Source organism: Hydractinia symbiolongicarpus, chromosome 1 (assembly GCF_029227915.1).
Source record: "Hydractinia symbiolongicarpus strain clone_291-10 chromosome 1, HSymV2.1, whole genome shotgun sequence".
In the NCBI taxonomy this organism is placed as follows: Eukaryota; Metazoa; Cnidaria; class Hydrozoa; order Anthoathecata; family Hydractiniidae; genus Hydractinia; species Hydractinia symbiolongicarpus.
The window spans coordinates 22,624,257-22,652,016 of NC_079875.1; the positions used below are offsets into that span (position 1 = coordinate 22,624,257).

The 27,760-nt window shown below is 32.7% G+C and overlaps 1 protein-coding gene across 2 annotated transcripts; it reads left to right on the plus strand.

Moving 5' to 3' along the window:
• LOC130646799 (protein unc-13 homolog B-like) lies at positions 1–27,658 on the plus strand. Of its 2 annotated transcripts, XM_057452545.1 has the most exons (47): positions 1–94; positions 183–215; positions 439–538; positions 617–734; positions 860–956; positions 2,407–2,664; positions 2,816–2,946; positions 3,770–4,057; positions 4,134–4,297; positions 8,996–9,059; positions 10,059–10,136; positions 10,213–10,264; positions 10,660–10,767; positions 10,842–10,901; positions 11,233–11,353; positions 11,540–11,646; positions 12,202–12,240; positions 12,329–12,431; positions 12,975–13,144; positions 13,649–13,764; positions 13,844–13,906; positions 14,508–14,605; positions 14,765–14,915; positions 14,984–15,052; positions 15,328–15,417; positions 15,703–15,759; positions 15,836–16,029; positions 16,107–16,192; positions 16,450–16,505; positions 16,630–16,700; positions 16,984–17,080; positions 17,241–17,309; positions 17,512–17,586; positions 17,707–17,784; positions 18,041–18,085; positions 18,732–18,809; positions 19,037–19,125; positions 19,654–19,707; positions 19,942–20,043; positions 20,222–20,276; positions 20,442–20,504; positions 21,094–21,174; positions 21,425–21,572; positions 21,811–21,906; positions 22,120–22,155; positions 22,246–22,369; positions 26,585–27,658. In XM_057452545.1, exons 1-47 carry the CDS (start codon positions 61–63, stop codon positions 26,874–26,876), a joined length of 4,758 nt encoding a protein of 1,585 aa, XP_057308528.1. In that variant the 5' UTR covers positions 1–60; the 3' UTR covers positions 26,877–27,658. The 2 variants fall into 2 exon arrangements, with proteins under 2 accessions (XP_057308528.1, XP_057308529.1); XM_057452546.1 differs by lacking the exon at positions 18,041–18,085.
• Positions 27,659–27,760: the final 102 nt, after the last annotated feature.

Below are 27,760 nucleotides of genomic sequence, written 5' to 3' on the forward strand. Positions count from 1 at the left end.
ATAGATTCAAAATGCTATGTTGTTTATAGATAAATTGATAAGTATGACTTAACAAATTACATGCTGGGAATGGACCAGACACTACACATTGTTGGTAGGAGATTTTTACTATTTTTGCTGTTTTTGTTGTTGTTGTTGTTGTTGTTGTTGTTTATCATAACATGGGAACTTTTCTTTTTTAGTGAAAAAGGCAAAAACTGATTTTGAAAATCCTGGTAAGTTTTATTGCAAACCCTTTTTATCACACAAAAATTTTGATATTTATTTTAAAAACTAGAGTTGACTATAACCATGTGCCAGGTAACGGAAAATATTATATTTTTTATTTAAATGTTCATAGGTTGATACTGCCTTGCGTGTTTTGGGTTGGTGAATAGTCTGTACTTAAAGGAATATATGTTGATAGTATACTAATGCAAAAAATATTTTTGTTTTTAGCAAAGTTTAAAACCTACATTTCAGTACAAATAGAAGATCAGATTATAAAGACCCCAATTGTTCGTGGAAAAGATCCAGTATGGCACCAAAGTTTTGTGTTGTATGTTATTTCCTTGTTTTTAAGCACCTGAAGTATAAATAAATTGAAATTGAGTGTTTCAACATGATTATTTTTTAGCAATGTGAAAAATATAAACAACACCGCTTGCATCAAATTAATGCAAGATGGTTTCATATTTGACACTGTTGTTGGGTTAATCAATATTCCATTGGTAGAAGTTTGCTTTTCAAACAAGGTATGACAAGTACAGTGGCAACATTCAACAGGAAATAATTTTTGCATCTTTTGTGTCCTATGGGGAAAAAAATTAAATTAACTGACTGGTTATTCACACTAATTTAATAATTTTTGTTATTATAGCCTGGAAAAGGAAGATGGTGTCCGTTTTGTGTAGAAAATACATCTACTCCCACTGGACATGAGTTACTTTTTGATGCAAGATTCGAATTACCGAATGGTACGTTACACAGTGTTCTCCGGGATCTTTTGTGCATATGAAGAAGTCATAAAAATATGCTACACAGTCAACAGTCAATACACCAATTAACCTAGTTTAGTCATAATGCAAAAACATTGAAAAGATGTAAAATTCTGGAGTATCCCCTCTAAAAAAATTAGTTTTGACATTTGACTAAAAAGAAATAAAAATATTATCTGCATTTAAAATTTAAAAATTTTTTATTTGTATTTGATAAAATGGCATAAGCTCTGTAGTGTTGATCTGAATGCAAAAGGTTTATGGCAGTGTGTGTGTAATGGGCAGTTGGTAATGTTGATCTTTTTATCCTTTTGTTTGGGGCTACAGAGACTAGTTGCTTTAAGAGAAAAAATAATGTTAAATGATGAAAAACTTATTCAATAGCAGGTTTAGTGAAAAAGCATCTAGCGGAACTCATTGAGTAGCATGCAAGACTTTGGCATAGGCACAAAAAGTGTGGCCTATTTTAATATTAACTGCTACTTACTTTGTGGCCCTCAACTTACAATCCCAGATATAAAGTTAGTGGAAAGGACGGTGGAATATCAAAGTTTGTAACTACAAGCAATAAAGAAGTGACACATACTCCAAACTGGTCAAAGTTTGCTTGTCACTGTTTACAACAGAGGATTTTTTGTTAGATCCAAAATCTTAGAAGTGGTACTAATTTTTGTTAATGTCAACATGCCCATGTTCCCTAATTTTTCTGTCAAATATAAACAAATAGATAAATCAATAGGTAAACAACTGCGGGCAAAACATAAGTAAACAATTAGATAAATCTATATAATGGTACCCGCAGTATGTATGTCTGTGAGCCTATAAGTATATCAAATTTCTTCTTTAAAAAACTAGGTTTTCTTACAGCTTTAGTTATATAAAAATTAAAAGCATGGAATCGCATTTTGGATTATGGCGAGCCTATAGCAAGCAGCGAGGCACAAATGAGTGATTGTAATGCTTTATACTAAATGTAGAGTGTATTGACGTAACTAGCAGAAATTTCTTTGCTAAAAAAATGTACTTATTTCTTTGTTATTCTTTCAATCCATTATTTTCTTCAAACGTTTTGTCATCTCTTTCTTAATATGCCTAAATTCTGATACTTGGGCAGTATAGTTATTACACTATTTTTTATGCTAATCCCTTTACATTGGTCCAAAAGCACCTAATAACAACTTTTGGGCCAATAATCTCTTTGTACACAAGTGTGCCCATGGATGCTTAATCATGACAATATATATATGTTAGCTACTTGTCTATGTGTGGGAGAAATTGTTTCATTGAAGAGGAAATAACAAACCAAAATGGTGGAAACACATTCATTTTGTAGTCTAACATCTGGAATGCAACGCCAGGTCTCAGCTAGTAAATAAATAGAAGGTTATATAAATAAATAATTCCACTAATTTATTTTGAATTTGTGTAGAGCTTTCACAGGCAGAAGAGGATGAGCTAGCAAGAAAATTATCCATGTTGAACAAAATACTTGAAACCGAAGTTGAAACATTAACACTTCAGCAGAACAAGATTCGAAATGAAGGATTTCAGATACAAACGGAGTCTTCCGCAATATCAGAAATAGAAGAAAAAGACTCACCTGATTATAGGCAAGATATCTCTTTGTTGACTGATGCTTCAGTGGGTGATGATGACCTTTTTCTTTCACCAGCTAAAAAGCAACAAAGTAAGTAGAATCCAGACTATCCAGACTATACATTTAAATTTTTCGGCTGTCAAGTTTTTTATATTTCATTTGCAATAAAATTGCTCATAAAAGAGCTTTATGTTTTTCAATTATGTGATTTAGATGTTTTTTCAAACTTCTTCTTCTTCAGAAAACTTTGGGGATAATAGTCCACATGACTCTCCTCTCATGAGACGTGAGATAACAGATGACAATCGGCAATCTATAATAAATGAACTAGAAAGAAATAGAAATGTTGATGAGGGTGATAACGACTCAGAGGTAACTCATTAGAATTAAAATTAGTTTTATAAATTTATCTGCACACTAAATGGCTTGGCATTCTCAGAGTAGTAACTACTCCTTTATTTTTTTATACTTTGTGGGTGATCTCTTTTTTACCATAATTAAAATGATTGTAATAAAAAGTGGTTAAAATGTATTATTTAAAATCAAAACTGTTCATAAGTATACTCACATCAGTTACGTTCACTTTGTGAGCTTATAATAATAGGTGAATATAAGGTTGGTAGATTGTAGGATCCTGAATATTTGTCGCTGAAACACTCGAAAAAATGTATAAAGTAATGCACAAATAATATAATACAAAACAGGTCTTATTCCTAGTATTATGATGAATTTTATGAAAAGGGGTAACAATCTATTCCCTGAAATTTGATGCCTATTGTTACCCCCTCCCCCCCTCTTCTTTCACTGTTTTTTTTAAATAAAAAATTTCCCTTCTAATAAAGCCCTCCTTCTTTTAAATATTAGGAACATAATGCAAAATGTTGAGTTTCACTGATGAGGACCATCATAAATACACATATAAAATATAAGAAGAAGATATAGCCAACACTACACTAGCTCTTAACATAATTGATAATGACAATATTGATGATGATTTAAATATTATGTAGAACAAACGCCTATCTCAAACAGTCACCTCTAAAAATCAGAAAATTTTAATAAACGCCCTGGCAATTTATTTGAAGAATTAAATTATTTTTCATTCTGAATCTAGCCTTATGTGAGAATGAAATACTTTCACTACTTATGGACTTCGCTTACAAATGCAAAAGAACTGCATTGTATGCATTTTTAGTTCAATGCTCAAACAAGTGATCCTGAAGCTGATAAAGATATGAAACAAGAAGGTCAAACTATTGGTAACCATGTCAGAATTCGAACACGTAAAGGTCAGGCTAGCATAACAGCTCGTAGGAATTGGAGAAGGGCGCTTGATGACATCAAAACGGCTCGTAAAAGTGGTGCATGGAGTATTGTAAGTGATGAGAGTGAGGAACATACCGCAAGAGAGCGAGTTAAAAGTATTCTGCAGTCTGATTTACCACCGAATAAGAAAACAAGACCAAAATCAGCGGGTGATGCTGTAAGTACTTATCATTGGTATGAAGCAGTATTGGACCGCACTGCTGTAAAATCATTTTTTGAGATTTATTTTTAAGCTAATGTCTGTACATATGGAGGAAGAATGTGAAGATGAAGTCAGCAAAATTCGTGCAAATTCAACAGATGAACTGACTAATGGAGCAGAAAAAGCAGGCGAGTCACGCTTTCAACGAAGATATGGTTTTCGGCATTCACCAAGACAAAGTAGAAGAAGAGTGTCGTAAGTTAGTTTTTCAATTTTTGTCTATAAAAAGCTTAATAAATTTTTAATTGAAAACATATTGCAGATAGTTTAAAACATCTGTACTTAGGTGATATGTGTTGGTTAGTGAAGGGGGTGTTGGAAGAAGTATTATTTGCAGTATGGGTTCTGGTTTGAAAAAGTTTAGAGAGTTCGTCCTTTTTTGACTAGCAGAGTCTTGTCAATTGAGGTGAAAGGTAGGTTGTATGAAGTGTTATGTTGTACAGTAGTGAGACATGAGCAGTGAAGCAGAAAGACCTTGATTGTTTAAAAAGAAATGATATGAAAATGGTTAGGTGGGTGTGAACCGCTAGTCTGAGAGACAGAAATAGTTAATTAAAACTGTAATATTCTAACCTTCGTTTTCAGCCTCCTTTAGCTGTGCCAAAATATGGATAGCTGAATTAATTAAAGATACCACCCACATAAGAAGATTGAGTTAGTTGAGGTACTTTGAAAGAATGGAGGGAGGTAATTGAGTAAGAAAGTGTAGAAACTTGATAGTTCGTTTGGCAAAGACCAGAGGTAGACTGAGAAAGACAGTCTAAATCAGATTGAAAGAGGGTTATTAATATATCTCTTCCAATCTATGCTAGCATGGAAAATAGATGTTAAGCTGCGAATGATGATGGTGATAATGTATCTGCATAGACAATTTGTCTCTTGCATAGTTTAATATTTCTTTGTGCAAAAGAAAATTAAAAAAAATAAGATTAAACTGTTTAAATTTTAAAATTAAACAATTCTTATAAAAATATTTTTTTTTACTTATTTTTGATTTTATTGTGAACAGGTTTTGTCCAAATATAAATAAAAAAAAAATGAAAATATAATATGTATATATGTATAAATTGAAGTTTTGATCTTTCATTTAAGATTGTGTATGCAAAACTATGTGAAAAGCTTTTGCGATAAATTGATTAATAATTTAAACACTTGTATGACTCGGTTTCTTTCTTAGTTGTCTTGGTGTTTTCTTTAAATCATTTTGAACAGCAATTCAACACTAACTTTTATCATAAAAGTATTAAATCTTGTATCTTTAGGATAAAAAAATTTTCAGGCTCAACAGAAGTATTCAGTGTTATATTTTTTGTTCTCTTATTCATTTTGTCATCTGTTGTTGTTGTTTTTTTTGTTTTTTTTATTGTTGTTTTTGTTATTGTTTTTGTTTTTGTTATTATTTTTGTTGTTTTTATTGTTGTGGTGGTGTCCTCAATATAATTATATCAATCACCCACTTTTATTCGTGGAACTTATGGTTGTATTTTTTTTTCATGGCATTGTAATTAAACATTCCTTCCTCAGAGTAATACTTACTGTGTGTCATTCTTCGCCATTTGAAAGTAAAATGCTTAATGATTACAGTGTTATGTTAGAACTTAATTAATATAGTTGCTGTGAATACTCAGTTTTGATTGAATCTGTATACTCTATTTAACTCTACATGCAAATAAGATTATTCCTTTCTTTTATTTTTTCACAAATTTATATTTTTTCAGAGCTTGATCATTCGCCATTATATGTAACAGCTCTGTAGTTTATTTATTTATTTATTTATTTAAGGAGAAAGCTTTTTTTTAAGAGTGAGAGTAAATTATAACTTTTGTCTGAGATTGCTAAAAAAAAGTGCAAAATAATAATATTTATTTTTGCACCTTTATGTATTTGTGCTTGTTGTCTGTTTTTCTTCTTGTTTGCAATGGGTGTGTAAATTCTTATTTTCATCTTTTAAATAATATTTGTCCTGATTGCTAAGTAAATACTTAAGACAGCTTTGGAGTTTAATTTTCTTATGGGTTATACCATGCAGCTGCAAGTTGTCTTCTTAATAACAGGAATAACAATTTCTCAATATTTGATCAAATTGTATTCAAATTGCTGAACAGAAATAATTAATTATAACTTATAGGAATATGTGTGAACACCCCTGAGATCTATGTGTAATATAACTTATTCTTTGACATATGCTTTTCTTAAGGATTGCTATTACATATAGTCCACAATTAACTATATTGTAATTTTTTTTAAAAGTCTGAAATGAGTTCCTGTGTAACGAAATATGTATTTGTTGGGGTAAAACTTATTTATAAAAACCTTTGAGTACTGAGTAGAAAACACTAAAAATGATAAAAAATTTATCTTTGTGGCTTGGTTTTGGTAGCAAGCAAAAGCTAAATAACATAAGAAGTCTTTGTGATGAGGTGATATATGAAGATGAGGAGGATGAAGTAAAAGAAGACAAATTTGAAACTTCTGGCTTAAATATAGATAAAAGTCTTGACAGAGACGAAATAAACTGTGAAAAATATATTTCAAAGGATGTTGAGAATGAGACGGGAACAGATGGGAACATATTTTTGACGGGGGTAATGAACGTGATGGGAGTGAAACGGAGGAGCAGATATGGTAGCTCAGAGCAGTTAAACAACAACAAGATGGAACAAAATGGTGTATCTTTACAAAGAGACAGCTGGATTTTCGACACCAAAATGGGTGGTTATGATGATGTTATTTTGAGAGAGGAAAAAAGAGAACGAAGGCTAACACGAGATGACACTTCTTTGCAGATGATATTCACTCGAAACAGAAAATTTTCTGAGGTCAATTGCAGGAAAGTGTCTCTCTCAAATGGTAGAAAAGTTTCAACATGCAGGCATGTCATAATATATAATTGAGGGCTTGAAATCCAACCTTATTTCGGGCGAGTCTTTTTAGACTCGCGTCAAATACATTGCGCGAGTCCACCGAGTCCTTTCACATAAAAATAAGTAACGCAAGTCTATTTTTTTTATTGTTTTATTTCATGCTTAAACAAATGACATAATTAAAACATATTTAAAAAAATATATTTTCTATGAAGTTTTTTAAATATAAACCCAATAGTTTTTACACATGGAAATTTAAGCTAAATAAGTTTAAAGAAATAAGTACAACATTTAGTAAATTAAATCTCATTACTTTTGTATTTTCTAAAATTTCATTCTCATATTCGATTATTTTTATTGTATCGAAAATCCGGTGTTCTAATCAGTCAAAAATAATATCTGAACGAAGTTACTCTAGTACTGAGAGAATTGAGACTGTTTTAGAGATGTGTTTTCCAGCCCGTTTATTTAGAATTGTTGTAGCAAAATATTTTGTGACAAGTTTATCGCATCAAAAGGTATTATTTTTTACCGGCTATTAAAAAAAGGTTTTAACACAAACGGTCATGTGCTTGACAGGCAACATACAACGGTCATGTGCTTGACAGGCAACATACAACGGTCATGTGCTTGACAGGCAACATACAACGGTCATGTGCTTGACAGGCAACATACAGGTGGTTAATAACAAAAAGGAAGAAATTTTTATTATTCTTTTTTTAGCAGAAAAAGATAAATATATTTCTTTACATTTTAAATTTGTTACATAGTCTTTAGGGTTCTTTGGCGTTGGTTAATTATTTCGTGTGAAAAGCGCTTTTTCTAATTTTTCCTCTAGAATAAAAATGAAACTATATTGTTCAAAAGATAAAACAAATCGTTTTTAACATAGCAACAAGAAATATATTTTACTTTCGAAAGCACGTTATGTTTTTCCCCTGACCGTTAAAAATACTATCCTCATGATCACATAAGCTCGGGGTAACAAGCCAATCCCATCACAGGATTTAACTTGGTAAAACTGACCGTTGTTCTAGCAATGTTAGCATGTTGTAAATAATGGAGGATGAACATTCTATATGGTTATTAAGTTTAAATAAATAGTCTTTATAGCTTAAAATATCGAACGAAATAAAGTAAATAAATAAAAAATGCACAATAAAATATCCTTGAAAAAATCTAATTAACTAAGCTTTATTCTAAACTTTTTGCGCGAGTCCCTTTGGACTTGCGTGAGCCTGACTTACGCGAGTATCAGCGCGAGTCGGACTCGCGTCGGATTTTAAGCCCTATTCGTTTCTTTATAGAGAAATAGAAATAGTGAAACCAAGTCGTATTTTATGCTTACTCTTTCTTTGTTTATTTTATTATAAACAAATTGATATTCCAAGCCAGTGAGAAGCAACAGTGAGAAATTTGTAATAAATAAACGAAATAAGAAAGTTTATACAAGGAAGTAGAAATTGTAATCATTGCATACCTGCATTTTTTAAATAGCTAACTGTTACATAAATTTTAACCCTTTTTAAACTTAGTCAGATACCACATAAACTACTAGGAAGGTTATATATGAAAGTAAGGATTTTAATCATTGTATGGATGCCTTCTTGAAATAGCTAATAGTTATTATGTGAAGTTTGTGAGTAAAACATGGAGCTGACAGTTTTATGTGCCTATTTGGTAACAATTCTGGCACCTTTTTTCATCAGGATTTATTTCAGAGGCATCCCTGCTATCCTCGGTTACTCTTACTGCTAAGGATCAATGATCTTGCCGTAAGCTTTGTCGTCATCTTTGGGACAGCCCCACTGGGAATTTTATATATTCTAGTGTTATGCCTAGATGACTGAGTGAAGTATAGAACAAAGAGAATAAAGAACACAACATTCTAAAATTTCTGACGGAAATATTTTGATGACGTTTTAAACTTTTTAGGTGGTTTCTCCATTATTATGTGTCAATTCATGCTCTAAATTTTCTTCTAATATCATTTTTTGTTGATTTAACAATGAAGTTACCTTGTTTTTAGTGAGCAGTTCTTCAACATTGATTTCTCTTCAGAAATTAAAACGAGAAGAAATTCCATATTTGGTGTAAGTAACACATCTGTTTTATTTTCTAGTACTCACTTTTGACTGCATCCTGTACAATCGATGTTTTTTGCAAACATATGATGTAAAAGAATTTTAAGATATAAAAATAATTGAAAACCGGAATCATTTTACTTGGAACAAGTTCTCTTTTCATTCTTGACATGTTGAATTTGTCCTTGTATATATCAGGCTTCCATTATTGTGGATAATATGGAGATTTTTAATGTTCATCTTAATGACACTACACCAGTAATTGAAACAAGCTTGTATAACGTTACTATAGAGTTGCAGCAAAGACAAAGTTAAAAAACGGGGGATGTGTGTTTATGAATATTATATTATTTACGTTATTTAGGGTAATGATATTCAACGAAAAATATCAGTCTTCAAAGATGGGTTTCTAAACAACATCAACAATAAAAATAATGTAAATATTAAACTAGTAGTAAATAAAATGAAGGCTGGATTTCCACGCTCAATGAGTACTCATTTCTCGACTTAAATCTTTGACGTGGAAATCCAGTTTTTAATATTTAACAAGTTAATAAAATTCTAATTTGAATAGAGTATAATTTAATGACCCTTTTAAGCTAATCTTGTGGCTTCATTTTAATGGATAAGGGAACCAGTTACTCTTTCCACATGTTCTAACTATCTTTTAAACGGTAAGAGAAAATAACAGTGTAAGAAAAGAAAACGAAACCAATAAATGAAAGAAGAATTTTTCAGAAGAAGATTTCCTGTTATTTTTAGAACGTAAAAAAAATTAAAGTTTGGTTTTCTTCGTTACAAGTAGCATGTTATTTTTGAGCTGCACAAATATTATTTTAACACTTGTCTGCACTTCAGCTTTTATGTCGAGCTCTTGTTCGGATCAAAAGTGAAGCTTTTTATAAACATGAAGATATGTCATGAAGAGGTTACATGTTGTTATTTTGTAGATTTTTCCTTCTTTTTTAAAATATTGTGTGCTTTTAATATGTTTTTTTTGAATTCTAGGCTGCAATTGCAAACATACAGCAGCAACGTCAGTCAAGAGCCAATTTTGCACGAGCCTCAGTGAATGATAATGATTTGGTATGTGTACATCCTTTCTCCATTGAAGTAATTTTTTCTCTGGTATTGTGCTTTACGTTACTTTAACTATATTTAGAAAATGCATGTATACAGAAAGACGTTGCAAGCATTGATCTACCCAATATCTAGTAAGATCTTTTCTTATTGTTAAAACTGTCTAAATGAAAAAAAAGAATTGTTTTCGTATACTATGAATTTAGCAGCTGATTCTCCATCTTCTTTCATACTCATCAATAACTTTAAGTACTGTAGGCATTTAATTGTTTACCTTTAGTAATGTGACTAAACTGCAATATTTTTAATATTCGACAACCAGAAAACGAAACTGAACTTGGTTGGGTTACACTGCTGATGTCTATATGGTGGGGTTTGACATCGTGTTATGTAGTTATTAGTTATTCACAAATGACGTGTATATTTCCAAGAAATACAAGCACGTTCAACATAATTTCCATTTTCACTTTTTTGAATCATAGTATTTGTTTCTGTAATTAGACTTCGTTAAAGTATGCTTTTGTTGCAGGTACGACTCCGCACACATTTGAAAAGTTCTCAGCACAACATCCAGTGTATTGTTATGAATGTGAAAACTTATTGTGGGGGTTAGCAAGGCAAGGATTAAAGTGTTCTGGTAAGTAGTACATGTTGTGTTATAAGTGAAAAAACCTGGATATACTAAATATTAAATGCAATGACCTTTTTTAGAATGTGGTGTAAAATGCCACGAAAAGTGCAAGGACCTGTTAAACGCTGACTGCTTGCAAAGTATGTAACTTTATAGTCAATTCTTTGTAGCAATTTTAATTGTTATTGTTTTTTATTTTTGTTGTTTTTTTACATCACTTTTTATATATTTAGCTGCTTTGGAAAAATCCATGAAGATTAAAAATAAAATACAAACGCAAACAATATGGCGGCGTAACAGTAAAACTAACATCTTTAACAATAACTTTTAATATTAACAAATTTTAGTAGATTCTTTAATGACGATTAAATTTAAACCATCTGTACACGAATTTTAAATTGAGTTAACTTAAAACTATAGCTTAAACGAATCCACGAAAACATACTCTTTTACTTTTTGTTCTTGTTTTAGGAGCTGTTGAAAAGTCATCGAAACAAGGAGCCGACCACATTGCAAAGGCTAAGTTATCTCACATACGTGACAAAATGGAACAGCGTTGCATTGAAAAACATGAAATATTCGATATGATTAGGTATTTAAAAAAGTACTTTATGACCCCCCCCCCCCCTCCCAGTTTTTGAATTTGGTGTTGTACGGTTTCGATGTCATTAAGTTGACCATAACTGTCAGTCTAAAAAGTCATTCCTTCACAGAACCAACAATATTACCATTTAGTCCTACCGTTTTTCATCAGTATCATCTTTGTTATATATTTCAGAGACATGTTCTCTATACAAGACAGTGACGATCGCAACCTTGTTGATGCAGTCAAGCAGAATATATTAGATGGTTCATCAAAATGGTTTGCAAAGATTGCTATCACTGGTAAAAAAACTTGTTGTTATGAGGGCTCAAAATATCTTTTTAATAATAGCCGTATTCCGTCTGTCTGTCTCTGCGTATGTCATGGAAACACGAATATCAAATGCGATATATTTTTATCCACTTTGTTGCGATGGGTAAATTTAGAGGACGGGCGAACCCGTGGATTTTTCAACGTGCAACTACTAGTCTCTATAATAATACCCGTCGTCTGTTGTTTGTCTTTCTGTTACGGAAATACAAATTGCGATAAATAAAGGACGGGCGAACACGTGGATTTATCGACGGGCTACTGACTAGCCTATATAATATTCTACGTATACGTAAAATGGTACCGCAAGTAGCGAGACACATGCAATGCGGTATAAAAAGGACGGTCGAACTCGTGTATTCTTCTTGCAACATCTTGTAGCGTTTTTCAAAAAAGAAAGTATTATTTTGATGTTATTTATTTACAGTTTTTTATTTAATATTTTGAATTTTTTTATTATTATTTTTTGCTACTATTAGCACTTTGGTTACGATAATTCGGTAAACGTAATTTTTATTTTATTTTAGTGTTAAGTGCTCAGAATTTAATTGCTAAAGATAAAGCAGGTGCGTGCTTTTGATTCTATGGTTTAAATAAAAATGTAAATACATAATAAAATAAAACGTTATGATATATGCTTTGTTTTGTTTCAAGGCACGAGTGATCCGTATGTTACTGTACAAGTTGGTCGCGTAAAGAAACGCACGAAAACTATCCCGCATAATTTGAATCCTATGTGGAACGAAGTGTTCAATTTGTGAGTTTTTATTTCGAAATCATTTTCATTTTTAAATACAGCATTTGTTGGTCTGGTCTTAATTTTTATGTTCAATTTTAGTGGAAAAGAAGTACAAACTGGATTATATTTCGTTTTCCTTAGTTTAAAAGCACAAAATTAAATGAAATTCGAACAAAAAGTTAAATAGAATTCGAACAAAAAAATGAATGAAATTCGAACAAAAAATTAAATGTAATTCGAACAAAAAATTAAATGGAATTAGAACACAAAATTAAATAGAGTTCGAACACAAAATTAAATGGAGTTCGAACACATTAGATGGAATTGGAACACAAAATTAATAGAATATAATAAGTTAAAGACTTGTCTGAGCTAGCTAAAAATATACGACACTTTGTGTGCGCAAAAGGTATATAAATTACTTAAACTATATTTTACATATGTTGTATTTTCCCGTGAACTTTTTAAATTTCAGCAAAGCTGCTGATAAACTGCATAAAAAAAATGTTTAACCCATCTCAAATCCTGAGCTTATGTATACGCTTGTTATGTTTACTTTAGTGAGTGTCATAACTCGTCAGACAGAATAAAAGTTCGGGTGTGGGATGAAGACTACGATTTAAAAGCCCGTGTTCGACAGAAGTTCACCAGAGAACCGGACGAATTTCTTGGTCAAACTATAATCGAAGTGCGAACACTTAGCGGCGAAATGGATGTATGGTATAATCTGGGTAGGTTAGCTTAGTATCCTCGAGCCATATCGAAAAGCCTACAAGGTCTTCTCCAATTAAGAAAATGTAATAAAGAACAGTACCCAAAGTGTTTTTTAAGATCTAATACCACTCTCCAAATTCATTAAGCAAAAAATAATGTTATTTAAGAAATATATATGTTTATCTGTATTACCGTATACGTCTGTCTGCCACGCAAAATGGTAATCGAAGTACCGAGACACACGAAATGCGGTAAATAAAATACGGGCAAACACGTGGATTTATCCACGGGCCACCGTCTAGTTATTTTAAATTATGTCATTTTTTTACCAAAGATGCTTTTTGTATGCCAAGTTTGTCAAGACTAACAGAAATAATATCATGTGTTTGTTATCTAAAATAGTCAAGTCTTAGTGCTTTGGTTGACCTGATTAAGTCTGTTTCGCAGTGACACATCTGATGTGAGGTTAAAGTGGCATATTTTTTTACTGTAAATTTAATTTTGATTTTCGCTGCGTTTAGAGAAACGAACTGACAAATCTGCTGTGTCTGGTGCAATTCGACTTCATATAAGCATCGAGATTGAAGGCGAGGAAAAACTTGTTCCTTATCATACGCAGTATACGTGTCTCCATGAGGTATGGTAAATCTTATAAATGCTTTCTTGTTTGTGAAACACATTTTTGTTCTATACATTCCTTTTTTTTGTTGTTGCAGATCTTATTTCAGTATCTATATGAGAAGAATAACGACGAGGTTGTCATACCCAAAACGTATGGTGTGAGTAGATTAATAGTTCTGATACTATCTATCTACTTTGCTTTGTTGCGATGGTATAGTTTTGATACTATCTATCTACTTTGCTTTGTTGCGATGATATAGCTCTGAGACTATCTATCCACTTTGCTTTTTTGCGATGATATAGCTCTGAGACTATCTACTTTGCTTTGTTGCGTTGGTATATTTCTGATACTATCTATCTACTTTGCTTTGTTGCGATGATATAGCTCTGAGACTATCTATCTACTTTGCTTTTTTGCGATGATATAGCTCTGGGACTATCTACTTCGCTTTGTTGCAGTGGTATATTTCTGATACTATCTATCTACTTTGCTTTGTTGCGGTGATATAGCTCTGAGACTATCTATCTACTTTGCTTTTTTACAGGGTATAGTTTTGATATTATCTATCTACTTTGCTTTGTTGCAGTGGTATGTTTCTGATACTAATTATCTACTTTGCTTTGTTGCGGTGGTATAGTTCTGACACTAGCTATCTTTTTTGCTTCGCTGCAGTGGTATATTTCTGATACTTTCTATCTATCTATCTACTTTGTTTTGTTGCGGTGGTAAAACAGAACAATTTCTTTCTTTTTTTTCAGGACGATTCGTGGAAAGTTTACTTCAACGAGCCGGCGTTGGAAATTGTTAACGAGTTTGCTATTCGCTATGGCGTAGAAACTATATACCAAGCTATGACGTATGTTTTTAAAACATTTATATATTTGTGGATGTATACTTACAATTTTGTTGCTTAGCGAGAAAGAATACTTTAGTTTATTCAAACACATTTTTACTTTAAAATTTGGATTATATATTACATGTAGACTCTGTATTTTTTTTTTACTTTTGGTTTCAGTCATTTTTCGTGTCTTGCGGCACACTACAACGAACAATATGTACCAGCATTGATGAGCACCTTGTTAGCAAATATCAACGCCTTTTACGCCCACACCACCGCCACTTCAGCATCTTCTGCCAAAACCAGGTTTTCAGCTTCCAATTTTGGGGTATAATTTTGTAAATTTTTCTTTATTTTTTATTTTTTTTCTCTCTCTTATTAGTTATCTATTTTTAGAAAGCAAGATTCGAAAAGATATTAAATCAATTGCACAATCAACTACGCATCGATTTATGTCAGTACAGGGTAAGTGAATTATAAGGTTGACGCCGTCGTGTTTATCGTTGCTGTCGTCGTTGTTGTCTTCGATGTTATCGTCGTCGTTGTTGTCGACGTTGTTGTCGTCGTGGTTTTTGTTATCGTCGTCGTTGTTGTCGACGTTGTTGTCGTCGTGGTTTTTGTTATCGTCGTCGTTGTTGTCGACGTTGTTGTCGTCGTCGTTGTTGTCGACGTTGTTGTCGTCGTGGTTTTTGTTATTGTCGCCGGTGGTTGTATGCTGTAAACATTTTTTTCTCTTTTAGGCATTATTTCCAGTCTCGAACGAAGTAAGATTATCAGATTTAAAATCGACAGTTGACTTGCTAACCAGTATCACGTTCTTTCGTATGAAGGTAGGAGACATTATTTGTACAATTTACTATATATAGCACGTGCGTTCTTTATGTTCTTGAGTTTAAAATAATATAATATAATTTTTCTTTTTCTTCATTTCGCTGAATTTTTTTCTCAAAATGCACTGGTATACTAATATCACTCAGCGGTCAACGAGAAGAACGAGTATATATAAAAATATATTTAAAAGAGGGTTATTAAAAGTTTCTAAGAAAAATTGAAAAAGATATACGAATCACAATGTCAACCTTGTTAAATTCACCATGCTGTTATTCTTTTTTTAGGTCCAAGAATTCAATGCCCCTCCAAGAGCCGCTCACGTTGTAATGGAATGTGTCAAGGTAAGAATTTTTTTTTTCTTTTTTTTCTTGATTACAATCTACTTGTATGTGCTATGATCAGAATTTTATCTTATAGAACTGTATTGAATCGAATTTTCATTTTTTGTATTCCAATTGTCTTATGTTGAGTGACGAGGGTGACAAATTGGAACTAGAAGACGCCGCTAGCACAAACGCTTCTCATACTTTAGAATTCTGGGTGAAACTCATTCGTTTGATTGTGAGTGTGGTTGAGGAAGATCGAGATGTTTACACGAATATTTTAAACCAGTATGTTGATGTGTTGATTGAGTAAAAAGCTGCGTAATTTTTTGTCCATTCGTTCTTATTTCTATGGGTTTTTTTAGATTTCCGTCTGATTTAAACGTAGGCGAGCTTAGTGCGTATTGTATGTGGAAGTTATTTGGGAACAGTCTAAAAGACTTTTTATCTGGTAAATATTTTTTTTGCAGCACTCGTGATTTTGTTTTTTGGTAGTTATGGGAAAGCTCAGTAAAACCCGGGGATTGTACGATAAGGGTCTATCGCAACGTGAATAAGTTGTTTTGTTTGTAAGGCTTATCTTAGCCTTTGTGATTAATATTTGTACACTAGTAAAAATTTATGGAGATGTACAAACATTTATATATATATTTATTTTACTGTTTAACTAATTTTCTACATAATCAACTTTTTACTTTGCCTTTTTAGAACAACAGAAGCTACCAACATGGACGAATACGGATTATATGAATCTTTATTTCAAGGTAAAGAAGCACTTAATATGTATTGTTTTTATGTTAGAGAAATTGTTTTGTAGTGTGAATTTAACCTAAAAAATCTAATCCACAGTATTTTCTGCTAACTATCGCGTGTGTATTGATGTTGCAGGTGAAAGGGTTGTTTAGCCAGCATGTAGAAAACGTTCCAGAATATGAAAAGAAAACTCCAGAATACATATTGTAAGTCGTATGATTTTTGAATTTTTGTTTTTAAACCTTTTTGTAAGTTATCCCGAAAGCTATAATGAGGTTTTTACAAGTCAGTAATATTGCAGAAATGGCATTTTTAACGTAACGAATGCAAAAGATTCGCAAATTTATTTACTTTTGATTTTGTTAAAAGACAGATTCGCGAAAATCAAAAATTCGGTGAGTAACTATCGAAATTAGACTTTCGAATGTTTATAACGAATTATAAAAAAACCCGACATTTTAACAATGTTTATTTATCTCATCTGCTTAGGTGGTTTGAACCATTTATTATGATGTGGTTGGACGAAAATGATGACCTGTCGATGGAATATTTGTACAATGCAATCGAGAAAGACAAAAAAGATGGCGTATGCTATTCTGTTTTTTCTACTCTCACTTTCTTTAAAATATTTTACCTTTTTGTGTGGTTCGTCATGTTTTTTAAAACTAAAGTTTTCTAAAACAACATTACTTGACATTCATTTAGGATAAGATTTCATGAACGTGATTGTACTTTTATATTTCCAGTTTGAAAAAAGTTCGGATGAAGCGAGGTACTCCTCCTCCGTTGTGGACATTTTTTCTTCGCTTGTTCAGGTACACAATATTATTTTGTTATTGAACATGATCTTTACCTTCGATGTCTTTTCGCTTCTTTTTTCGAAATACTGAAGCTTTTCTTTCATTTTGCGCTTTTTAGGAGATAAGTTCGCTTGCGTGAATAGATTTCGCTTTTTTTTCGATAACGATTGTTAAATAAAGTCAATTTTTGTAGAAAGTTGTTGTTCTTCTGCTATAGAGCTTGGATATCATCAAGAAATTAGATTGTCCAGCAGCGGATATCGAAATGCGGTTAATGGATCGTTTCTCACTGGTAACAAGCTGTTTTACAAATAGATTATATAACAAACACCCCTTTTGACAATAGACAACCCTAGTTGTGTATAGATACTTCTGTATATTTACACATTTCTCTTTTGGTTCTATTTTTTAGACTGTCACCAAAGTGTTGCTGCAATATTGCGAACTTATCTCGCAGATTTTCGAAAAAATCTGTCATTGCAGTATCGTTGTGAGTACACGTCTTTACACGCCTCTTTTGCAAGCTCGTGCGTGCGTGTGTCGTGTAATTGTCACGTGAATTGTGGGGTTTAAACTAACAACTAACTACATCCTAAATATTTAGAGTTATCTTTACATATTATAAAGGTTTGTACTCACTATGATACAATTTTTTAAAAAAACTTGACCATGGTGCATATTTGATCGAGTGTTTGCAATGACTTTGTTTTTCGTGCCTCCGTGTTGATGTTGCGTCGTTCTTGTAGGTACATCAAAAAAGATTGGATGATACAACTAATGCAAACAAGACTGTAAGAATAAACAATAAATAAAACAATAAAACATTAGTATTAATAAATAAAGTAAGGAGTAAAAAAATAAAGACATTAGCAAGCTTTTTACTGGAAAAAATTAAAAAAAATTTACTGATACAAATTTTTGGAGTATTCTTGAGATGTCTTTGTTTTTTAAAAAAATTTAATTCATATAACACTTTAAACGCACTAACCAATTTTTTTGTTTATAAAATTTTAATCCGTAATTTATATCCACAATGTTTATATTATTATGTGATTGAATGTCGTAAAATCTCTGTATCGTCTCGCCTCTATGCCATACGAAATAAAAAAATAAAATTTGTTAATGAAATATATTTTAATAATTTAAAAAAATTTCGTTGATAAGTTTTGGGATCTATGTGATGCTTATGAAAATCAGAAAAAAATTACAAACTTTAAAAACTGTCAACTGTCTTTTTGTGTTCATGTTTATTTCCATAAGCCAAATAATTTTAATACCAAGAGACTAAAAAAAGTTTAGTCAGGAGATTTAGCCTCAATTTTTTCTAGTTTGTGTACCCAGTTTTAACAAAACATTCCTTGGTACATATTTAGCACAGTTAATATGTTGTGTGTGACTAAGTAATATGTTTGATGTCTGTGTTCACGCTATTTGCAGGCTTGTATCTTGATGAACAACATACAGCAAGTGAGAGTGCAATTGCAAAAGGTTTACGAATCAATCGGACCTGAAAAAGTAAGTTTGTTATCCTGATTATTTTCTGGTACATGAATCATCTTTTTTTAAATAATTTTTAAAGTCAGCATGTTATTCGTTTTTTACGATTGTAAAGTACTCAGTGTCGCATGTCAAAATATATTTTTGTTTATAAAGGCGACCGTACGTTAAATTGCGCCACTTAAATAAGTTGTTGTTGCTGGTAATCGTTCAGTGAATCTTCTCTTCTTTCGTATAATGTTTAGATGAATGAAGAAACGCAGGTTCGTTTCAAAGATGTCCAGCAAAACCTTTCGCAATGCTTGGACGATCTGAGTGTTATGTACGCTACGAGGTAAAGTTCAATGACCAGTTCTGCGTCAACCTGGATTACGTTTTCCTAGGTGAAAGATGACTAGTTCGGAATAGAGTGGAACGTTAAAGCTCACCTCCCACTCCCAAATAAGTTAATCTTAAAACGTTCGTAACAAATTAGTGTTAAACAAAAAAAATTCGTTTCGAATATGCATATCGTAAAAACCGCAAATTTAACTTCGGTCACTTTTTTCCGCCCTATTATAATCGTTTTTTTTATAAACGTATTTCGGTTTTATTCCGATTTTGACGTTTTAACGTTGCTTATGGTGCGCTACTTATATGAAAGGGTCGACTATTGCTATTCCCCCGGTTAGGCATTTAAAGAGCTTAACTTGGATGGCGCAATAAAAATTTTACAGTTTTACAATTTCGATCAGCGAAAGGTGAGCTTTAACCATAACAAACGAATAGACTGTTTCGAAGAGAAAGTTGATTTGACGAATGATCTGTGTAGTTGATTTTGAATGCATTTAAGTGCTTGCAGTTAGCCTGTTTTACCTTTTAGTGTCGCTGATAAAATTCAAGAATGTTGCAAGCTGTTGAACGTACAGCTCTCAAGGTAAGTGTGAACGTGGAAATGTTTTGAACAAATGTTCTTTTATAATGTTCATCGAAAGTATTGAAGTAAAAGGGGTGAATGATGCCACCATTACAGTCTTCGCTTATCTTTTTGTTTGTTAGTTTGCTAGATTGATTGTTAAGCAGTTACATTTTATTTATTTTTTTGTTTGTGGTTTCTAGTGTTTTGCAGAAAATGCAGTTAATATGTGATTATTGTTTTTTTGTTTTTAAGGGTTAAGGGCGGGGCGAACGTGGTATCAGCCAACGAAAGACAACAGATGGATAAAGAAGCTGAAGACGTCATGCATTCATTATTTATTTTCATGGAAGACAAGTAAGTTAACTGGCGCTTTGTTAACTCGAAAAAAATATTTGTCCAGTCGTAGCATTTGACGAATCTAATCGAAGTGTGGATGGCTTAACTGCAAAGAAATGCTACTAAGGATGCGCTGTAGTGGTCGCAGTCAAATCTGTACGGGTTAATTATTAATATCTTCACCTTTGATGTTTAGCTTTCCAACATACGCTAAATACTGCGAAAAACCTGTGCTTAAAAGACTTCTCAAGGTCAGTAAATTGTTTTTAATAAATTTGCTTTGCTCTTTGAGTTCTGCTTACGTTAAATCTAACGCAGCTGCAAAGTGTTTTGTCATTTTAGAAGATGGAGATTACCGTGTATTTCATTCGTTATTTTAGTTTAAACCTTTAACTTTAACTCCGGATCTGTTTTAGGAATTATGGAAGATGGTTTTGAATAGCATTGAGAAGGTTGTCGTGCTTCCACCTCTGCCAGTGGTAAGTTTCTTTTATTTTATCATGACAAAACTCGATTTTTTTTCGAATTAAAAAACTATGTTTGATAATTCTAACTTACGCGTAATGTTGATATTATTTTAAAAATCGAGTGATGTTTTTTTTCAATCTGAACTTATAATTAATGTTATTGATAACTAAAGAATTAATCACATTTTTTGTAATTCGGATAGGCACGAAAAACAACGATATTTTGACTATCTGACTATAGGTTTTATTAATATAAAATCGTTTCAAAAAAGGTAGTTTAAGCAATTTTTTAATCATCAAATGTTATTTCAAAGTGGGTACATTTTTTATCCATAAAAATCATGAGAATGAAGTTTAAAAAATTTGCTTTTTAAAAAAAAAATCAATAAGCGCTCTGCTGAATTAACCGCCCCTGCCTAATAAGCGCCCCTGTCAAATAAGCACCCCTGTCAAAGAAGCTCCTCTGCCAAAAAAACGTCCCTGTCAAAGATGAGTCTAAAGTAATAAACGTTCTAAACAATTTACCGGTGCAGGTGCATATGTGCTTGTAGATAGCTAGTTGTCACGTATAGATTATTTTTTCAGAAAGATTTTTCTTTAGGATATCGGTTCACAATCGGATTCACACAACTTGAACCCTAGACAGTGTTTCGTGCTAGAGATTGTCTTGGATATTGTCAAGGTAAATTTGCTTTGTCCCCTTTTTTGGTTGAAGCGACATTTGGGGTGGTTGAATTATTATGGAGATGTGGTGGGATTACTATGGAGACGTAGTTGATTTATTATGAAGATGTGATTGAATTATTATGGAGATTTTGTTAAATTATTATGGAGATGTGGTTGGATTATTATGGAGATCTAGTTGAATTATTATAAAGATGTGATTAAATTATTGTGGAGATGTGGTTGAATTATTTTTTTTTACTGTGTAGAGTTTCTTCCACGCGAACGGTGATGGTTTAAAGAAGGCTTTTCTTGATAAAAGTCCAGACATCAAATCTCTGCTTTATGCTTTATCTTTATACTCGCAAACAACTGATTCTTTGATCAAAACATTTATTGAAACGCAAAACCAACAAAGTGAGTCATGTTTTTTTTATTTTTACTTTGAATCTTCAATATTAATTCTTATCGTAAATTTGTAATACGGTGAGGATTAGTTGAAATGTGAAGTCAAGAAAGTCGAAAAACAAAAGATCGGGAAAAATAAACCACCAAACAATCTGATTTTGTCAGGAAAATTTCAAGAATGCGGATAATCCGTGTGTCTTTGTTGTTAGTGGCATATAATAAATTCTCTTTTAACTTTTGATGATAGGTTCGTATTCAAGTGATGACGCCGTTGGGGAGGTTTACATCCAAATCGATCTGTTCACATACGCCGCATCAGGTGAACATAAAGTCACAGTCAAAGGTACGAAACAATTTTAATAAGGCGGTGGGGAGGGAGTAGTGACAGATTGTTGCAATTTCAGATATCTGTAAGTCAGTTGCTTAATGAACTATTTCAAAAGTCATTGGCGAATGTCTTGATTTTATTTGAATTTTAAACCGTTTAAACTGTTGCTTGTCATAAATTTGTTCGATAGATTTCATGTTTTAAATGTTTTCTTCATCTCTTGTTTAGTTGTCGAAGCAAGAAACTTAATATGGCAAACAGCTAGTAAGTTCCACCTTGTTTTAAATAATGATTTGTTCAATGCGAAATTGCAATTCTGTACTTATCTTTTTTAATTCACCATGTTATGTGCAGGTGTTTTCAGACCATTTATTGAGGTTGACATACTCGGACCACATCTCAGTGACAAGCGAAGACGACACAACACAAAGTCTAAGAGCAATAATTGGTCGCCTAAATTTAATGAAACCATGTATTTGTAAGTAGCAACTTTAAGACGTTCGTAAGAAGTTATATTCTGCGCCGGGTATACGCCTTTCTAAAAATAGTGTTTAATGAACCTAAAAAAAAATACACAGTTGATGTTGTTCACATGTTTTCGTCGAAGATTACTCGTCCAAAATAACTCGTCCAACATAACTCGTCAACATAACTCGCGCAGGATGTGAATTTGCCGTTGAAATGATATGTCATACCTAAACACGGTTACATGTGCGTCTCAAAATGCATTTTCATTTTTGTTTAACTTCCCTTCCTTCATGCATTGCTTTAGTTTGAGTAGTTAAAGCAAAGAACATATTTTTGTGGATGTTCTTCATTCGTGTAATCTCGAACATGCGCAAAAACAAGCTTTTATATTTGTGTTTCCATTTTTGATGAGCTCTGTCTAATAAACTTGATCTGTTTGTTGTTTGCATAACCTCTGATTTGTAGTTACTGTTCTCATCGAAGTTTCAACAAGAAAGTGCGAGCGTGTTATTTGTTTATCACCTCTTCTTCTTTCGATTTGCTATGCAACACCCTTGTTGAGAACTGCCAGTATTTTTTTCTTACCAACAATAAACAACTCGATCTTCTGCTATATCGAAAGAAGTTCTTGTCAGCTTGTTAAATTTTTTGGTTAACTACTGCCTGATAAGTGTCGTTGGAACATACTTTTCCGATAACAACTTATTCCTTATTCCTCCAATTGCTCAATTTTCCTTTTACAAAAATGGTTTGTCACATGTTTTTATTTTTAAAATACATAGAAATGTTAACCTCGATCCCACAACCTGTTATCTCTTTTTGCATATCGACAGCGAAGCGCAGCGCTGATGAGAGACAAAAAGCCCTGGGGACGAGGTATTATAAATGCTACATGAGTATAGAAATAATTTATTCTTCACTCATGGCGTTGCCTTTAAAATTTTCTTAAATATTCTCATAAAATATTTCATTAAATATTCTTTAATTTTTTAAACAATATTAGATTTCATCGTGATACTGTCCACGTCCAAGTTTCTCAAAATACACAGGGACTCAGTAAAGTTGTAATTTAGCGGTTGTTTTATTGTCGGGGAAGTATTACGATAGCGCGCGATTAAAACATTTTCCCCACAAAAATCCAATCTGAAGTGATCTCGATTAAAAATTATTATTCATAAGGTAATTAGCATTGATAAGTTGTCGTAGGTGAATTAAAGAAGCTTCTTTTTAACGGTCAAACGTGTTGTCTGCTTTATTTGGCGTTGTGACGTCAATGAGGGTCAAAAGTTTTGTGTCATTTATTTGCTTGCGCATAAAAGGCTGCGCGCAAATACTGTGTATAATTGTCCATATACGAAAACGAAAGTCTTCCAGTATATTAACGGGAGTTTCCAGTTGTCCGTTTTTCCATGTGAATGGGAATGAAAAAGAACAATTGTCGCTTAAAGTGCAGGAAAATACGAATTGAAACTAAACTGAATCGGGACTTTGCAACATCTGAGCATCCATATTTGATTGGCTCGTTGTTTTCCTATATCATTCGCACACAGAAAAACGTTGGACTCGTTTCAACCTTTTTCCATAAACAAAAGGAACAACAAAAATTCCTTGTGGGACAGGAAAAATCGAAGTGCGCATGCTCACGTGATCAGTTCCTGTTCTCGATAACAACTCCCCTTTAGTTTCCGTTCCGCCTGCGTTGGAGCGAGTGTTTATTTTATATATTTTGTTGTTTACTGTGTTGAGAGGTCCTGGCATAAAAAACCCTCGAAACTATTGGAAGACAAACAGATGAGGCATAATCTCGGGGAGAGAAGAAACAAATCAAGAAAGATTGATCGTTGACTTGTACCAAGAAACCCAGCAAACACATCCACTGAAGCAATATTTTTTTTTTACTTCATGCCTTTTAAAAAAATGGTAGCTATTCGAAAATCTTTAACCGGTTTACACAATAAGATTCGATCAAAATCTCGCTCTTTAAGCGACGAGAAACACATCTTGCGAGAATCATCGTTTGTGAAACGAGTAAAAGACTCTGCTTCAATAGGCAGTACATTTAGTATGTGCGTAGAATACCCGACAGAACGACAGTATTGTCGGAGGCGTCGTTTTACTGTTGCTGGCATACTCGACGAACAAATCTCAACATTTGAGTTATTTAACGATTCGACTGAAACGACATTGGACAGACAAGGTGTTAAGACGACATCTTTTTGCAGCACGAATTTATGATAAAAGTGTAAACAGGCCATATGTGCCGGTGAAATAGGGCTCCAGTCAGATTGGTGCATTAAAGTAACGAGGTTAATTAAAGGCGCGTAATCACCCTGTAGGCAACTTTTTTTGAGGTGCCTATTTTATTGTAAAAATTGAAAGATATACATGAGACACTGACAACCAGAACATGTTCAAATGTTTCATGGAAATAACAAACTCACCCCAATTTCCCTTCGTCTAGAGAACCGCCATTGCATTTCATTGCACGAATCATGCGATAATAAACGCACGGCAAAATCGATTACAAGGTTGCTGGATTCACTTCATTACAGAAAAAATAATGAATGAGGGAGAGTATCCGTAGCTGTGTTTCCATCGTAATGCTTTTACAAATGTATCAACAAAGTTCCAAACATGATAAATCAGATAAATCAATCGCAGTCTTTCTTTGCAACACTGACCACTTTTTGTTGTTTCTGAAGACAGCTTCGCCTCGCTAGCTGTCTTACTTTTTGATTATTTTTCTTTGTTCAAACAGTTAGTCGTTTCCTTATGAAGACAGTATCAAATCTACACAATTAGAATACCTAAATATTCAGAATTTCCCCTTTCATGCTCTAAATTTAATTATCTTCATAGTGCTTCAACTATCTTCAACTATCACAATAAGCATTCTCCCCCGTTGGTTTTTTTTGCCTATAATATACAATATCCCGGTCAGCTAATAAAAAAAGAAAGAGCGTGATAAGCATTAATTATCATAATTAATAGCCACGAGACAATGCTGTGATTTCTTCTTTTTGTTTTGTTTTGTTTGGTCTCCAAAAACAATGGCGAATAGAATAGAAGAAAATTAAATCTAAGTGGAGAAAGTGACACGGATGTTTTTTACGCTCAGCCTCTTTTTTAAACAGAACCAACATTTCTTTCCACTTATTGATGCTATGTTTTACAAAGAAAAACAACCAAAAAGAACAGCGTGAACGGAGCCCAACCATAATGGCGATTTTATCGAACTTCATCTCAGTGCTCATTTCACACGAACATTTTGCGACGGCCCGGTTATTAGACGAGAATAAGAGATCAACAAGACCGTTAAATATGGCGGCTGGAAAGAAAAACCCAATAAATTCAAGATATTGAAGTACCATTATTTCCATTTCTAGTAGGTTTTATATCCTCAAATTTTCAGGAAAGTCATAACTCCGTCGGGTGATTACGCGCCTTTAAGGTTATACCATCTAGATTTTATTTATTGAGTACATGAGTAATTTAACGAATCAACTTGTAAATTGAACAGTGGAAAGTATATCATGTCTATGTTAAACTTGTATTAAGATGTAAATATATTTCGTAATTTAATTTTTGGACGTTTGACCATTGAAATTTGAAATTAATTTAAAGAATGTATGATAAAAATTTTCTGACGTGTTAAGCCTGGTAAAGGTTTTTTAACACTACCGAAGATGTTCGAGAAACATCAGCGAGAGGAATTTGGTCAGTGATTTTTTCGTCCCAATTTGCTTAATAGGTGTATCATTATAATGCATTTAGAACGAGGCTCTTCGGTGTCCTGTGTATGTAATACCAAGCATTATAAGGATTCAAATCGAGGCTCTGGTCGTTAAAGCGTAACAGTCTAGGCTTGATGGTCTATAGAATTGTGGGAAGAATATTTACCATGCTATCAGACACTATCGCAAACAGAAATTGGCCTTTTCATAACAGTTTACTGCGCTAAAAATTGATTTTGACTTAGTCCCAAAAGTTTATGACCGCAAAAGTTTTTTTGGACCATGAAAATTTATGACAAAAATTTTGCGAATTTTCGCTCTTGCCCCTTTCTGGTCATCTAAAAAAAAAATTTGCGTTTTCCTTCCCAGCATAACAATGCGATTTTTTGCTGACTTGTTACGGCTGCACATGCAGAATTTGGAATAAAAATAAACAATCGAATGAATGGACGATTCCTGTGTGTTGTAGTAAATATTCTTTATATTTCTAGTCAATTGGGCAACGAAGACTCGTTAACGTGTTACGAACTTCAAGTATCAGCAAAAGATTATTGTTTTGGTCGTAAAAATCATCTTATCGGGGTTACCGTTTTACCACTTCGTGACATCACCAACACAGGTTCATTATCATCGTGGTGCGTGTTAGGACATTCGCTATTCATGAACGAAACAGGTTGGACGATACTTAGGATATTGTCGCAACGTGGTAACGATGAGCTTGCGCGTGATTTCGTCATGTTAAAGTTCGATCGACGTATCGATGCTGATGTTTCGGCAAAGTAACACTCACTTAAGTTTATTTTTAGATTTATGCTAGTTTTTGCTGTTTTTTTGTAAGGGCGATATTTATCAGTATCAATATTAAGCGCGTTATCTTTGGCTATAATAGAAATCGTGAGCTGACAAAGAAAGTTCGAAACTGCACAGGACTGAAATTATATACTCTTTATTAAAAGCCTTATCAGTTCTAACGTGTTCACTTTTGCGTTCCGAGTGTATCATCTATATAAAGATTTTGTTGTGGGTATATAAATGAGAATGTTTGCCCGCCCTAAACAGTACTAAGCAGTCTAAATGTTAAACCTTTTTTTCCGTTTGGTGATTTGTTTTCTACTACCTTAACGTAAATAAATAAATATGCGAAATTACCAGAAATAAACTTCGCGGAACTTCCTTTTTAGTAGTGGATCAAGGTAATGGCTAGCTTCTATGATACAAGCAAGTTCAATTAAAGGTCTAAAAGACATTAAAATTGCAAAAAAAAAAAATCTTGGCGAAATATCTCAAAAATTAATCTTCGCAAAATGCATTATTTTGAACCTCGTGGAAATTAATCAAATGGGAATATATGTATAGCTTAATTTATTTGTTTTCACTAATTTAAACGGGGCGTAAAAATGACACTCATTGTTAAAAACAGCTCGTAGTTTGGCATGTAATTTCTTGTGAAATTATAAGATTGTATATTTTTGTAACACATTCGATTTTTTGAGGTGGGAGTCTTTTTGTACACGTCATGTAAATAATTATACAAATTTAGTAATAAATTTCCATATCTTTTTAAATTATATTTTTGTTTTCGCACCCGCAAACTGGCCTGTGTTAGTGTTGTTTAGACAATACTTGTCACCCGTTCTTGACGTATTATTTAGACAACCTTATTTCGC

Bases quoted from the DNA above. Each gene is read 5' to 3' on its own strand.
- LOC130646799 (XM_057452545.1), top strand. From the start codon at position 61: ATGCTGGGAATGGACCAGACACTACACATTGTTG. The intron at 16,506-16,629 runs GTAAAGAAGCAC...TTGATGTTGCAG, and splicing joins ATATGAATCTTTATTTCAAG to GTGAAAGGGTTGTTTAGCCA. The intron at 16,701-16,983 runs GTAAGTCGTATG...TCATCTGCTTAG, and splicing joins AAAACTCCAGAATACATATT to GTGGTTTGAACCATTTATTA.